General features: G+C 52.1%; 1 protein-coding gene across 2 annotated transcripts in view; it reads right to left on the bottom strand.

Annotated features, from left to right (window-relative positions):
• LOC149353181 (uncharacterized) overlaps positions 1–15449 on the bottom strand; it is a 72705-nt gene extending 57256 nt beyond the window's left edge. Inside the window, exon 1 of one of the 2 annotated variants that reach the window (XM_089582377.1) lies at positions 15072–15449. In XM_089582377.1, coding sequence (XP_089438503.1) covers positions 15072–15092 — 21 coding nt within the window. In that variant the 5' untranslated portion in view covers positions 15093–15449. The remainder of the gene's footprint in view (positions 1–15071) is intronic. The other variant, XM_089582376.1, reaches the window with a different exon arrangement.
• Positions 15450–16356: the final 907 nt, after the last annotated feature.

Raw genomic sequence — 16356 nt, 5'->3', positions numbered from 1 at the left:
ATTCATTTCGCAACTTAATCATCCGTAGAGTAGCACCTTCCGTAGCGATGTCGCCATGATTGGACCTCTGCTGCAAGCTCTTCTTTGAGGGTCTATTTCGCCCACTGCAAAATCGCTGCTGCAAGAGCGGAGCTGCTTGGAAACGTGCGAGCGCGGAGAGAGCCTTTCTGCTTTGGAAAAAGTGCAAAAGTCGCGAGCTCAGATGTGTATGGAGCATAAATAACTATTTGAAGTTGGCACGAAAGATACCAGCAGCCCATTACGGCCACTTTAAATGCACGCTGGACGACAGCTTCGTTAGCTAATTTTCCTCATCCGTTTCAGCCGTTATTAATGTTCCCTTGGGAACGAACTGGGTGAGTATAACGCCTTCACGGCTCCAAAGAGTGGTGACCATTACTTCTGAAACACTAGCCGCGACTCTGAATTCCTTCGGCGATGGTGAGTTCGAGCGCTTCCATAGAGTCAATCACCTGGCTTAGTTTCAGGACTAACAAGAAGAATCTATGTATCGTTCATTGTCACAGCTGATGCAGTGAAAGTACAATCAATGCCGTCATCGCGTACCAACGTTGCCTGAAACGCTGTGGTGCGTGGAGCCCTGTTTTCATCGGTCAGGGTTCGCGGAACCCCCCCCCCCCCCCCTGAAAAATACTTCAGCATTTTCACGTCTTCGTGCAGATTGGTGAGCACACATTGTGCCGATATGCCGGTACTGACAGTCCTACGGAGGGCTCCGCTGATAACCTAACCGACACTACATTATTTTTGAACAATGATTCTCTAGCGACACAACGGCATGTTGAAATAACTTTGCAGCTTCGCCAGGAATATTTTGAAGGCCCTATAAATTCGGCCATCACTACGGGAAGGGCGTTGGAAAAGGAAGCAGAGGCTTATTTTATAAGTGGATTTTTACGCGCCAAAGCTATGCGCATGGGCTGTGAGGCCTGCCGTATATAGTCGAGGGGTACGAAATAAATGCGGCCACGAGAATTTCTCCCATGCACCGAAATGTGAGCGCACGAAAGTTCTTACTGTTCGCCTCCACCGAGATGCGGCAGCCGAGGCCGGGTATCCAACACGCGACCTCGGGCTCGCCATGCAGAACGCCGTGCGGAGGAGATGTTGAGTCTGCGCGTCACTTTCGGCTGAGAACCAACGGAATAGCGCAGGGAAGGCGGCCAGCATCTTTCACAGCAACGCAGGGCGCTGTTACTGGCACTCGCAATCAGGTGCAAGCACTGGTGGTGGCGTGGCAAAGTGGCGTGACAGCGTTGCCACGCCACCACCTGTCGTGAGGCGAACTCGGCTGCCCTGTACCAAGCCCGGTCTGACAGCACCTAAACGGAACATTGGGCGAAGACCGTAAACTAAGAGTTGTAGTAATACAGGCATGACGAATGAAGGCACGTCGAAGCAAACACCAAACACGTACACGTACAAATGGAGACACACGAGTACGTGCACCGACTTCCGGTTCAGCGTTCACTTTGCAGCGCGCCGTCAGCGGACAGCCGAGCAAGTGGCGGCGCTCTCTTCCGCTTGCTTGACGCGCCTGACGTGCATAAACTGTGTGGGCCGTCGACGAAATTACGAGCAGGACGCGTGCCACGGGTGACGCCTCCGTGCGGGATCGCACGCTTCAGACACCGCTTGCCGCCGGCAATCTGTTCCTTCTCCTCCCTGGCCTCCACGACAGGCGGCCATGCGCCTCGCGATGAAGCCAATCTGTCACTCGTAATAGACTACATACTACGATGAAGCAACGCTTACGGAGAAAAGCACGCGGTGGGCAGACAGCCGGCTTTTCTTGGCAACGATGGCTCGTTTTGAGCGAACACCCGAGTGCACTAGAGTGAAGTGCAGACAGTTGTCAAAGCAGCGGGGAAACTTAATGCGTTCAGAACGAAAAAAAAAAAAAGGGGGGGGGGGGGGGGGAGGAAACCGGGGAGCGCATTTTCATCCGGTTTAGTGACGCGGCTTTGACACTTTAACGGAGGTAGTATTTTTGAATCCGCTTTTCATCGTAAACTTTCAGCTGCAGTCTGCGCTCGCGGTCAAATTTGAGTGTATTGAAAATCCGGCCGAGTTTCATTCGTAATGCGGACGCATGTGCCGGCTGAAATCGTAAGCCGCTGCCGTGGCTCAATGGTTATGGTGCTCGGCTACTGACCCCGGGTTCGATCCCGGCCGCGGCGGTCAAATTTCGATGGAGGCGAAATTCCAGAGGCCCGTGTACTGTGCGATGCCAGTGCACGTTAAAGAACCCCAGGTGGTCGAAATTTCCGGAGCCCTTCACTACGGCGTCCCTCATAGCCTGAGTCGCTTCGGGACGTTAAACAAAGGCTATGCTGGCGCCTGAAGTCAAACTGCCACTCTCTTCATCCGTTGACTCGCTGCAAACTTTAAACCCATTCAGTACTCGGCTGCTAAAGGAGAGCGTTTCGACGCTTACGTTCGTCCGAGGCCGAGCCTGCTTTTGCCGTTTTCATTTGTTCGCGTCAAAGACATAAGGACAGGCTTAAAACGCACGATATTAACAACACTGCAGACAGCGCGGCTAGTTACCGCTGCATGCATGTGATATACGATCACAATGACGATTCCGACACAAGCGTTTCACCTTTTTGGGGTTATACAGCACAGCTCCTTTCGTTTTTTTTCTTCGTACTAGAGAGCATGAAAGTAAATTTCCGGGGACACTTAGGCACCGGCCTGGGGTCCTCCTTGCACATCACGTCACAGGCACGAACACTGGGCTTTATTTTATTTTATTCTTTTTTTATTAATTTATCACAAGAAACCCAAGGCCTTGACTGTAACAAAGTCGAACGAACGTTCCTCGGTGGTCGAGGGGTAGCGCGCCCCGCTCGACCGGCTCGACAGTTTTTCTTTTAAGCGCAATAACTTATCTTTCTTCAGAGATATTACATAACGGTGGTGGATGACGTCACTACCCTGTAGACCAATGAGGAATTGTGTACTGGCGTCATCGCAGTTTTATCGTGTGATCGTTGTGGGGTGTTTGAATTACCCGCGAGAGGTCACGTGGCTGCGACGTCACGACCCCCTCGACCAATCACGATTTTCTCGACACGCAAACGCCAACTACGGCGGTTTCTCCGCTGAACGGAACCCTAAGCGCTATCGTGTTAAAAACGAAGCCATAGGTTTTTGGAATTTAAGAGGGCGCTAGCAGAACACCTTTTGCCGCGTGGTTTCGATGAGGAGCGCGCATGCAACTCGCAGAAGCCATGTAATCCGAGTAAGGATCATTATTATGATGAGGTTGAAGAGAGAGAGAGAGACAGTGGGGGAGTGCCAAGGAGAATTCATTGAATAATGAACGGATCTTCGCGAGACAAACTGTGGGCTGTGAGAGTGGCCATAATGTGGGGCTCTGGATTAATTTCGACGGCCTCGATCTCTGTGACGCGGAGCAGAAGTCGTAGCACACTGGCGTTGTTTTTTTTTTTTTTTGCATTTTGCCTCCATCGAAAAGAGACCGCCCCGACCTTGTGTTCAGCAGCCTGACGACATGCCACTGAGCCACCGCGGCGGGTCAGGATTACAGCAAGAGCTGGAGTTGTCGCCCGATTTAAGGAAGAAATACGAGGATAAATTCCAATGCTTTTCCGTCGTAGAGCACGTCTCTCATACCTCACAGAGTCACCGGTCAATCTCGTTGGTATTCGGCGAATTAAAGTGGCTGCGTGTTCAGTTCGTCAGTGAGCCAATGTCGCCCGAGGCGTTCCGAGGAATCTGTCGACGGTGCGGACGCCCACGCTCTAAAAACCCCCGAGGGGATACGGCTGACCTATTTTAACCCTCGGCAGCGGCCCGTCGGCCGCGCGGTCTCACGCAGTCGATGGGTTCGTCAGCTGTCAATGACGTTGACAGGCGGTCCACCGATCAGTCGCAGTGATGGTGGGCGGAATTTTCTGGGATGAGACCCGGATAAGTAAGAAGAAGGAGTGCTTAATTAAAACCTCACCGAGTCCACCAGCGCGTGCTCCTTCCAACACCGTTAAATCAGAGCATGGCCGTGTGAAAGGGACATCGCTGCTTGCTTCTCAGGCTTTACGACGTTAGGTCTGTTTGCAACTGAAACCTAAGGAAGAGCAAAACTCACGAACTAGTTTCAGGGACGATGCTGGCGAGGAACCAACAAACTGCGACGCAACGAACACAACTCACCACAGGTGCATAGAAGCAAACAAAACACGATATGGAAGTGAGAGGCTGACGCGCGACTTTCTGAAATTTCGCGGGCTTACTGTGCTTACTACATGTGCAAGAGGCCCAGCGCGTCATTAGCGCAACGATATATGACCTCCATCTCCACCTCAACAACAACAGCAACAACAAAATTCTAATATTCCGGTTTCCAGCGCACTTTACATCACTCGTAAGTGCTGCGTTTCCTTCTCACAATGCGCCTGTGTTGTGCCGCTCCACGCGCTCAGGAACGTGTATATACACACACCGGTAACGAACGCAGACAAGCGGCCGGACACGGACAGCAGTGGGGCCGTCGCCGGGGGGGTCTCACTTCTGGCCCCCCTCTGCGATCAATACAGTCGAGGGCCCGTTCACGGTCGCCGTGTGTGGCGGCGCGCAACAAATCCGGGAAGGACTGACGTGGCGGCAGGGCCTCATGCATGAATGCGCCCGTCCTTCTCACCTTCATCCTCGTAGAAAAGAAGGGCGCTCGCCCCAGGCGCGCGCACCAAGCGGCGGCCCGTGAAGACGCGGCTCTTTCGCGAGCGCCCGCAACGCGTGCGCGTGAAGACAGGCGGCGGATGAATTGCCATTCGCGGGGCCCGTCAAGGCTGAGACAATGCGCTCGTTGAGCGGGCCGACTGGTGCGCCGTCACCTTGCGTGTGCCGGGAAATTGCCGCTCGGTAGTAGTTGCTGGGCGTTCTGCGCACGCGCCTCGCCGAACCCGCGATTTTTCTGGCGCACGCCAATAATGACGGTGCGCACGCGTGCGCTGAAAACGTGTCGCGCAACTCTGAGGAGTCGCCCGCCAGTGCCAAAGAGGCGCAAGCGCAAGCAGAAGGGGCATAGCGCCAACTTGTACATGCTACAAAGTCTCGATCAAAGTCGGTATTCGTGCGGCGGCAAGCTCGGCGGGGACCGTAGAGTTTGTAAATATTACCTAGAGGGAAAGCTCGCCCCACCGTCTATGCAAATTTCTTAAGAGCGCATCATCCACCGCTGGTATGCCGGGAAGACGGGGTTTCGTGTTTGGCTTGGGTAGTGTTAGGCCGAAAGCGAGGACTGCACCTAAAAATTGGTAGTTTTACAGTTTTACAGCGATGCTCCCCTCTGTGCGCAAATAAAAGTTATTTCAATACCGCATTTCTCACTTCTTCAATAGATTTAACGCAAGTGGATGTTCGGTGTTAGGCTGGTACGGAAACTTTAACAGCATTTATTCGAGGTTTGCCTCGAGAAGAGTCGCATTCTCACGGCTGAATTCACGTTTTATGCCCAACAATAGCCAAGCCAAGTAAGAAACCGCATGTTCCCGGCATTCCTGAGCCTCTCCATGGTGGATGGAGTGTATCGCCGCCAGCTTTCCCTCTAGTTATATTAAGAAACTTTATGGCGGGCACATTACAGTACACATGATTGTGTAGATACGGCGGATCCTTTGAGAACAAACTTGGTGGTCAGACAAATGCCGTCGCTGTCGCAGTTCCGTGCGCGAGTATGAGAATGAATAGATTGAGCTGTCTGGCTCTTTCACGGCCGTTAGCAGTTTGAGGCAATTTAGATACCGTGGCGTACGTGCAGTCCATCTATTACTCGTCGTCGGAATTCACGGGCCAACGATTCGGTCAGACGACGTTCCGCCATTTGTTAAAAGTTGCTCCGTAGAACAGTTCCATTTAAAATGCGTCTCACCCGTGTCGGGAAAAAAGAAAGTATACCCCTTTCCATTAGAAGCAGTCAATCCTTGAAGGATTTGGGCAAGGGTCTACGGAGCAGATAACAGGTAGGGCTTCATTCAAAACGATACTGGAAGTATAAGTGTGCGTCGTCTTTCGTATTACCGCGCACATACGTATACTTACATCTGATTAGTAAAAGCGCAGCTCTATAGTGGAAAAGGAAATACCACACAGAAATGACCACAGATAGGAGGCTTCCGTCATTCAGCTATGATACACGGCTATGAGGGTAACCAGGCCGCACCAATTGGCAACATGCCACGCAACGTTGTTGAACCCAAACCTCATGCCATGCGTCTGCTGATGAGTATAGCATTACTCTGCCTCCAAGGCGCGAATGCTGTGCCAGAGCGCAAAACAGAAACCGACTTATCTAAGCTTGATGTCACAGCACAGAGACACGTATACGGTCATACGGCGAGGTGGAGCGATGCTTTTCGCGTGAGGTGAGGCGAGATGAAGAGGCATTGATTCGGTACCGCGAATATGCGGTCGATACGCACAGCGCAGCGCTGATGGCGTGACGAAAGCGTTTCTGACGCTGGCCAGCGCGTTCGCCCACTGTAGCGTTCCAATTATTAGCCGAGGGCAAACAACACCGACGCCTGCACGCCGGTATACATTTACGAGGCTGCTGCGCGTTCTAGAAAGAAGAACCATCGATACGAACCGCGAACCACGGGGGGTGGAAGGTATGTGGAGAGGAAGAAAGAAGGAGAGCAAACACACCCAAATCAACACATGGCGAGCGCGGCAGTGCTAGCGAAGATGAAAAAGAATGCGCCAAGTGGGGCTGACGGGAGCGCAAATAAGCACACTTCTCGCGGAGGTCATACTGCTCACCGTTTATCCATACCGCCGGCAGCATATACATGCCGCAAGGACGTCGAAAGCTCACGACTTCCATTGACTACTGACTGTTTTCCGTCAGTAGTCAGTAGTAGTAGTAGTAGTAGTTTTCTGGTGCACACAACGCGTCGTGCGCGTACGTGCGCGCGATGTTTATTTCGTAAGTCCAGAAATTCAGTAACGCGCACAAGAGCAGGAGCTCACAGTTTTCGTTTTATTCTCTTCTATACGCATGCGCACACGGCCTTGTTTGAACGTATGCCTTGCCCTGAACGCTCTGTACAAAGAAGAAAGGCGCATGCAAATCTAGGGTGTCATGGCAGATATGCGTATGTGCGCTCACAAGCGGACCGCGAGGTGCACTGTAGTCTGTATACACAAAATTTAGTACTTACGAGCTACCAGCGGCTCCCGTCCTGTTTGAAGAGGCGGCCGCCGCGACTTGTCTGGGGCGCACGTAGTATATATTGCGATATGTGCGATATGTATTGTATAGGAGAGAAGGCATCACTCGGAGAAGGCGAGAAAAAAAAGAGAGATTGTGAGCTGCCAGTTTTTAATGCATATCCGTGAGGTTGATTTGCCTGCCGCAACAAGTTTGTGCACATGCATTTCTGTACCAAGAAAAAAGAAAAACTGACGCGCAAGGAGGCAAAAACAGCGCCAGAAAGAGAAGGAAAACGCACACACTCCCGCACAGCGTGAGGTCAGCGCTGGCGTGCGGGCTTTGGTCCGCGTTCCGTCCAATTCTAGCGCTGTACGCTGCGGCCACGCTATAGCAACGCATCATCTACTCAACTCAGGGCGAGCGATTGATAGCAGTCTGTTGTTACGCTTACGTCCGCCACTTTGATCTCGGGACATCATGCGGGGCCGTGAATCTTGCGCTATTACCCGCCCGCACTGTGTGCCAACGTAAACGCACTGATGCCACCGCGGAGCCCAGTGAGTGCGCGCAGAGCAGTCGGTCACGAGAACAGGGCAGAGTTTTCTAACTTATGGTCCCGAGAAAGAGACAACTGCATCATTCAGCCTCTCAAATCTTGTTCGTCCATTTTGTTGACTTCAAAGGCTGGACAGTACTTCTGCTCCTCGAATGTTCGAGCGTTTACCGAGACATGCATTTACACCGTGCGCTTCAACACGCAGCAGAAATGCTTGATGGCCGCGCGCTCGCCTTGTCGTTTTTGTTTCGCTGACTGTGTACTACCTCGCACACGCTGTGTTAGCGGTCCGGAAGAAGATACAGGGCGAGGCGAGCGCGGTCAGGTCGTCCGTTACCCACAGCTAAAGTCCCGAGATCAGCTTTACCGAGAGCGCGCTGTGCGCGTAACTCAATCCGCGCATTGGTATTGCCACATCCTCGTCAGCCGGTTCAATGGCGTGAACGGGTCTTTGCCCTCCGACGACGCCGCGCCGAGGCCTCTATATGCATTTTAATGCTCGCATATGCGGCACCTTTCCGTTTGAACTCACAACACCGCTGCAGTTGCCTCATTCGCAACCTTTTCGCGTAACAACGAAACCGCGCTGTGATGCAATCGTTTTGTGCTCGATTCGCGACATCAACCGCGAGTCTGCGGCTACGGCAAGCGTAAACCGCAACGTGAACAGTGCGATTGCTTCTCGCCACCGCGTCAGTCTCGGTATTATTCTTTCAGACGCTCAGTTAACAGTAATCATCCGCTCATTTGGAAAGTGTCGATCAGACGACCCAAGCAACTTCTTCTAACCAAGAAAGAATCACTAATTTTATTATAAAACCTGCGCTGGACGGAAATTCTGGATAGGCTCGTTTCTTCCGAAGCTTACTGTATATGTTTGAAAAAAAAAAAAAAAAATATGCCCGTCTTTCCTTCTGCAACGAAGGATTAAAAGACAAAAACAAACGCGTTTCGCTGCTCTAGATGCAATAACGCGTGCGCATTTTCGCAACGTAATTAAAGACTTCGTTCGCCACCTGCCGCTGCTGGCAACTTTTTAATTACGAAGGGCACCGGACGCCCTTCTACCTGTGTTTCAGCGAACGGTAAGGGAAGCGCGCGACGGTGATCATGCCGTGACGGCGCGATCATGACGGTGCTTGAGCACGCACTCGAGAAGGAAATCAATGGAGACTTTCGGGTCACCCTCGCGCGCCTCTCCCGACAACTTTTGCGCTTGGTCGCTAAAAAAAAATGCAAGTTTTTGAGCGCAAGTTGAGCAAGTTAATCGAGTTCGAGTACGTAGAGCGATACAATTGAGAGATCAAACATGAACGACTTGTTCAGCGACTAAAGTTAAGCGATCTGAGTGGAAGCGAAAAAGGCCGTTCTGCTAACTGCAGCAATTTTAGTCACTTTCTGGGTTGATCATATAGCCTTCGTTATATATTATTAAAAAAAAAAAAAAGGCAGAATGCTCTTGTTCGGTGATATCTGTGAACAACCTGGCCTGCAACATACATGGCCTGCAAGCAATGTTTGCATACACGGTGCATTGCAACAAACAGCAATAAAAAAAGAAACAAATAAATACTTTTTTTTTTATGGGGAGAGAGTCCTCTCTCACTCAAGACAAGTCTGTTTAATAGACACAACGTTGACCAAACCAAATCAGTTAGGGTGCTGAAAGGCTGACCGAGAAAAGAGAACTCAAATTAAAGGAGGTAAGTGAAGAAATCAACAGGAAACGAATGTTCAGTTTTCCGCCACCGATGCAGAGATTTCCTTCACTTCTTTCGTCCTGTTGATGGCGAACAAGATGCGCATTTGGGGCTGCCAGCAAGGCTTCCTGAAGAGTGGCACGTGCCCTGAATGTACCCGACTGTATTTCGGTGCAGTATTCTACGTGACCAGGAGCGGATTATGTTTCAAATGTTTTTTTTTTTCTCGCTGTTTCTCTTCACATATTTATTTTTGAGCCTTGTACGGCCCGCATAACACAATGCCGTAGGACCAGATCGCACAGCGGGGACAGTAAAAAGAGAGAATATTCGAGAGCACCGCACTATTTGCTTCTCGTCTAAATCGCTGCTCAAAATCATGCAGTGGCTGCCTTCAAACCACGGAAAAAAAAAAAAAGAAAACGCATCGACCCTGCAGCGGACATGTGCCTTCATCTCCCAACCGGACACTGTGGAAGCTCACGGTCCTGTTCTGATGACTCTTTCTCGGGACACGCATGCTTTAAACAGGATGCGCGTAGATAGCCGTGTGCCTGTGTGTTTTGTATGTGTACCCACTTCGTCAGCCGCCCTCTTCATCTCGAGTGTCACACTGGACTTGCGGCCAGGAATTTCCTACTATCGTTACAAGTGGCTCTCTTCTCCGCCCCAAGATAACAGCCGCTTGTCAAAACCTTATCTGAAGGGTCCACAACAGTCAGGGTTCCCAGCGCTTGCGGTCAATACATGGGCAGCGTAAAGGGGTATAGCCGCGCCCCAGAGAAGACGCCTTCGGGCGGGTTCTATCCGGTTGCCGTTTCCATCGTCCACGGTATACTCGTTGCCTGAGGCAGGCACGCTCCTACTGCAACCGAGTCGCAATTACGACGACGTCTTGTGAACACATTAAAGCATTCAAGCAAAGATACAAAAGCAGGTTTTATTTCGCACGCAGTTCTGTAATCTCTTACCTTCCGCTTTGTACTCTTGCTTCCCCAAGCCCTGAAGCCCGCATGCCCTCGACAGGACATCAGTGCACTCATTTATGTTTATCGTATTTATCCGGGACTCCATCGAGATGCGCAGAAACTGTCAGCTGCATCCGTTCTAATCGCTGTTTTCTATATTTTACTGCTGCTGCTGCTTTTTTTTTCTTACCGCATCCACTCTGCAAGCAATAGAGCAAACAGACGGCAGTGCAGGTTACCCTAGAGTACCGACCTCGATAACAACGGCCGAGCGTTATCGAACGAGTCCTCGGCACAACAGTTGGAACCACACGCCTGTTTGCTTTCCCCCGAAACAAGTGGGCGAACGGGAAAAGAAGTCGACGAAGGAGTGGGTCCGGCCTTATTGAGTCCACTCTGCGATGGTTCGACGTGAGCCCGCCGCAAGGCCGCTGCTCGATGGCTGCGCGGGCCACTAGCACATAAGGAATGCAGATGCGCAGGGAGTGGGCAAAGATGTGTGTGCGTGCGTGCGTGGCAACTGCGGCCAGCGCCCCCCCTCGTGCGTGCTCCTCGCACTATAGGCGAGACACTCAGGAAAGACAACGATGGCACGGCCCGTACATGCGCTGCGTCGAGCGCCGCGCGCACAGAACTGTTACGCCAAGTCCGCACAGGTGCCCGTCTTTCGCCCACCTTTTGGTGCGAAAGCGATACTTCGCGAGGTCTAACCGGCTCACTGTGTTTGTGCGAAGCTTGACCTTGAAGGTGAGCTTGGCAAAACCTAGCAGAGAAACAGCCCATGCAGAAATAAAATAAATATTGCAGCGAACAGATCAGCTTCGCTGGCCACTGCACGAGGGAAATATATGCTACCGCCGCAGCCGACAACGCCTCGGGTTAAACTGCGACACACTCTCGCGCTGTGCATTGCACATCGTCGTCTTCATCAACTTCCATCTGCGGCGCGAACAGGTCAGACCAGCTTAACCTCGATCAGAGCTTAAACTGAGTCTAATATCGCCGCCAGACGTGTCGACGACCCAGCAAAGCAAAACCATGAGCCAACCAGGCTAAACACATGCTTTCGCGCTTCTCCTCGGTTTAGGTGCGGTAAAACCCTAACACTTTTTTTTTTTTTGTCTTTTGCGCGGAGTTTCGGCATGTCCTCTTCGGCGAAAACGTCCCTCATCAATCCAGGAAAGCGTTACAGGACGCACAGGGTGTGGAAGCCATGATGGCATGGGGGAAGCGAACGAAAACTAAACTTCGGTCCTTCGGGAAGCCCAGATGGAGAGGGAAAAGAATTCAGAACAAAAGCATCGGTCGCCTAGCGAGCTGATCCAAACAAGAAGGTCATCCTGCAGCTTCGCGCGGACGTCAGTATAAGAAGACAAAGGCTGCTCGCAGCAAAGAGCAGTGCGGGCGCACGCGAGGAAGGCGACGGAAGTAACGATGACACATAACCCGGAAGGGATAGAAGACGATGCTGTGCTCTGTCTCACTCAAATAGCGCGGCGTCGCGGAAGCTACACAGCTAGCGTCGGTTGTAATCGGGGCCCGAGCTCATTCGGCTGTTGCCACGCGTACGGACGGTTCGCGACAGGCGGGCGCGACGCCGGTGTTCCCGCCGATTGCGACATCCAGCGACACGACAGGGGTCGAAATGCCAGCCGGCCAATTCGTCAGGCGGTTAGTTGAGGCCAGCTCCGGCCTCTACAGCAGTGCACGGTTTCAGCGATGCGTATACAGGTGCGGCGCCAGACGTAAACGGAACACGGTTTTGAGATGAAAGTGCACTGATGCGCGGAATTACGGAGTTCCAAGAGACATAACGTGCTGGCGTGTGAGCCTTTCAGCGACATATTTGGGCGCAAAACGCCTCGCCTTAGCACATTTCCATCATCTCGAGACCAGAGCGATTACATCGCGCAGCCATGTTTACTTTTTACTTTTGAAGAGACAGCAAACACTCACAACTGAGTCGTCCTTTCCAGTGATCGCTTATCTCCCAAGTCAGATCGCGGGCCGATTGCGATCTCTCTCTCTATCTCGTTTATTTAAGTACGAGTACGGATACTCGTTTTTAGCGCTGAACAAGGCGTCCACAGTTTTACTTGGCCGTGACCTCTCTCAACTGCGCGGCGCGGTAAAAAATAATCATAAAATGAAAAGAAACACGCGAGGAGCTCACGAGTATATCCCCGCACGCATCAATGCAGGCGCACGTTTAAGGCCAGCTTTACGAAATGTGAATGCACGCTGTTTCACACTTAAAAGGAAACTAGCAGCGCTGCCACAGACAGCCGAGGAAAAGCGGCAGAAAAGACGCATGCACAATAAGAAACGAGGCGGCCATGGACGCGCAGTTTCACGCTAAGTGTGAAACATCCTACACGTACGGTCTCCGGGATTTGTCGAAGAACCCCGCTTTCGGGCACGCAGTTAATGTGGGGTGATGGCTGTGAAAATATGCAGGCCAAGGGTATGCCAAACGGACTCTTAGAAGATACCGCCGAAAAAGCTGCGTTGTCACCGTCCGCATGCAGATGTCATTTTAAAGTGCGCTATAAGTGGGTGAAATTCTCATGACAGGTCGTGCGCTTCCTACAACACATGTCTACATGTCCTCGCGGTCCCTGAGCTATAGCTTTGTGAGATTCGTTTGCACATTGGATAGCCTGCTTCCGCTCTGCGCCATAACGCTGATTGATTTTGGGCAAAATAACTCAGTTAACCCCCTTTCCTCTCATGCGTGAAATGGCTCTGTAGATACAAGGTGCGCACGCATTTCCTACGAAGCCACTACCTTACGAGGGGTGCCTGATAATTTCCGCGCTGCGAGAACGTGGTGAGGTTATCACAACTTGAATTACGAACACGTGTTTGCAGATAATTTAATGTGCGTGCAAAAAAAAAAATCGGGTTTCTGAGAAGATGGTTGGTTGGTTTATGGGGTTTAACGTCCCAAAGCGACTGAGGCTATGAGAGACGCCGTAGTGAAGGGCTCCGGAAATTTCGACCACCTGGGGTTCTTTAACGTGCACTGACATCGCACAGTACACGGGACTCTAGAATTTCTCCTCCAAAGAAATTCCAGCCGCCGCGGCCGGGATCGAACCCGCGTCTTTCGGGTCAGCAGCCGAGCACCATAACCGCTGAGCCACCGCGGCGGCCGGTTTCTGAGAAGAGTGAGCTCACAGTGCTACCGAGAAGTTCTATGACAAATATGCATACGGACTTCTGGCATGTCACTTTTGTAACATGCATGATTAGAACACAAAACGAGCTAAGGTTCGGGACAATGTGAACACCGCGGATTTTAGTAGATGCATTTCCGCGCGGCGGCACTTCGTACGAAGCTGATGCAAGCGCTATTCTACAAGTTTCAACCTGTTCCCTCTCTGCAGAGAAAAAAAAAAGCGTTCAGAAAATGCATTCGTACGGTTAAACCACTGTCAAGAAGAAGTTTACCTCGCGCACAGCTTGGGCGATTGTTTTTCGCCCAACCAACCGTTACGAGCTGTAGGTGTAGTCGGGCCCATCGAAGTGCGATCGAAATTAGAATTTAAATTTCGAACCCGAAACGTTATGATTGTAGCCGCCGCTTTGGCTCAGTGGCTGCTGACCCGAAAGATGCGGGTTCGATACCGGCTGCAGCGGTCGCATTTCGATGGAGGCGAAATTCTAGAGGCCCGTGTACTGTGCGATGACAGCGCACGTTAAAGAACTCCAGGTCATCGAAATTTCCGGATCCCTTCACTACGGCGTCCCTCATAGCCTGAGCCGCCTTGGGACGTTAAACCCTCAAAACCAAACCAAACCAAAACGTTATGATTGCCCCACGCCCGCTCAAAGCCTTAGTGGCTCAGAATTGACAAGACGAACTTTTACAGTTAGTCTATACGACAGTGAGGTCTTCGTATTCATGGGGTGAGCCTTTTCGAAGTCCAGTCCGGCGTTCCAATACATGACAAAAATTGCCCTTAGCGTTGAGCAAGGTCCCTTGCTGGGGTTTAGCATTTTGAAATGCCTAGAGCCGCGGTGTGACGGGGCACGCCTCGATCAGCTGTAGATAAGTCACGCCACATACGCGTGAAGTGTACCAAGTATTGTTACTTGCATCTGCTGATTTAAGAATACAGCTTAATTCATCGAATTCCCATCGTGTGAAGTCGAAGAAGCTTACACGAACCTTGTGTCCACGCAAACAATCAAGTCAGGTGCATACTAGAAAAATACAACACAGCATTGAGTACCTCACTCATGGGCCATCAGCCGAGCTGCAGACGAGGGGCTAAGGAGTGTCCGGCTGGAGCAGAACCTATTCATTGTTGCTCCGGGTCGGTTCCCAGTGGATCGTGAAAAGATAGCCAGGACAAAAAAGGCTACATAATATGAGGCTACTGCGTCGTTCTTGTGCGTAGCGTCAAGCCGACATGGAGCTCCCTTTCGTCTGAGCCAAGTACAAACGGTAAGCCGCCAAAACAAAAGCTGTCTTCGCGCAAGAAACAGCCCGCCTTCCGTCAAACCGGTCGGAAAGCGCGCGCGAAAAACAATCCAATCGAATGCGCGCCAACAAAGGGTGCATCGTCGGTGGCCCGGTATGTGGGTAGTGCGCGCGGAGGCAGCAGTTCCGCGGGCGACGAATTCCCCCGCGTACTCACCGCCAGTGCCGAGCGGGCCATCCGAGAGACTAGGGTCGCCGTCAGCCGGGCACGGGAAGAGGCGTCGCGACGGCCGTGGATCGCCGGCGAGTCTGCGCGCCGCTCAACAGGCCAGCTTCAAGGACGGCTTCCCCCGTGTTCGGCCGGCGGGAGCGGCCGATGCTATCGGCTCCTGCCGCCGGGCGCGCCGCCGCCGCCGAGGTCCGCGCCTTGTTTATGCACGCCCTGGTGCACGTGCGTTGGCTGCGGCCGGTCGCGGAAGGGAGGAGGCACGCGCTATCGCCGCACGCTTCCTGGCTGCTGAGGTAGCACCGCCGACGCCGCGCAACGCCAGCGTGGCTGCCGCTTGTCAATCGGAAGCGCCACGAGTGAGTGCGGCAGACTCACTGAACGAGGGAGTGACGGAGGCAACCAGCGCCTGCAGCCGTCTCTCTGACACGCAACATTCGACCAGCGGCGCTCTCGCTTTTTCTCCTCTCTCTCGCCGGGAGGGTCAGGCGAGGACCTGCAGGCCCCAACGGTTTGTCAGGTGAAGACTGGCAAGTTGAAGAGAGGAGCGAAGCCCCGACGACGTTTCTTCGGCTTTCGTCGGACTTCGTGGGTCAACGGTGCAGCGGAGCGTTGCGCTGCTCGCACTGAGTTCGTAACATGCATACTGCTAAATGCTGACAACCTGAGGACCAAGTCTACTTGACATTTATAGCGAGATATCGTTACAACCTTGCTCTTAGTTGCTTATAGAGCATCGTGAAGCGAACAGCGCAATCTGAGACACACAGTAGGACGAAGAACAAGACGAATACAAAGCAGAGATTTCGTACGAGCAAAAAAGCAGGAAAAAAAAACATTGCGTGTCGCTGCATAGTGATGCCGAAGTAGCTGCAAGCAATCGTGACGTGCATGAGAGGAGAGAAATTAGAGAGGCTCTGAAGATTAGAAGGCTAGGAAATTCGAGCGCCAGCCCCCCTTCATTTTCACTGCTGCACAAGGAGATGTCGCTTCCGGGGAAGCTTAATCATCGTCTTGCTCTTATCCTGAGCATTTGTTTTCGTTCTCGGCGCGTATGCACCGAATAAAAAAAAAAATCAGCGTTGTGTTCGCTTCGTTCTTCGTCCTACTCTGTACAGTGTAGGAGACATTCCGCCCAGCGGCGGAGTATGAGATCGTCGTAACGCATTGTTGCAGCCGCTCAGTGAAACTTCTGCGTCTGTTCTGTGAGCTCGTAGCCAACTGAACCGTGCTAAAACGGCCCGAAATTGGTACGGACTCTGTGCACTTCTGATTC

This window comes from Amblyomma mixtum, chromosome 3 (genome assembly GCF_055824585.1).
Source record: "Amblyomma mixtum isolate Tamu chromosome 3, ASM5582458v1, whole genome shotgun sequence".
NCBI classification, from domain to species: domain Eukaryota; kingdom Metazoa; phylum Arthropoda; class Arachnida; order Ixodida; family Ixodidae; genus Amblyomma; species Amblyomma mixtum.
The sequence above is the reverse complement of the archived record's forward strand: the minus strand, read 5'-3'. Positions and strand labels throughout refer to the sequence as shown.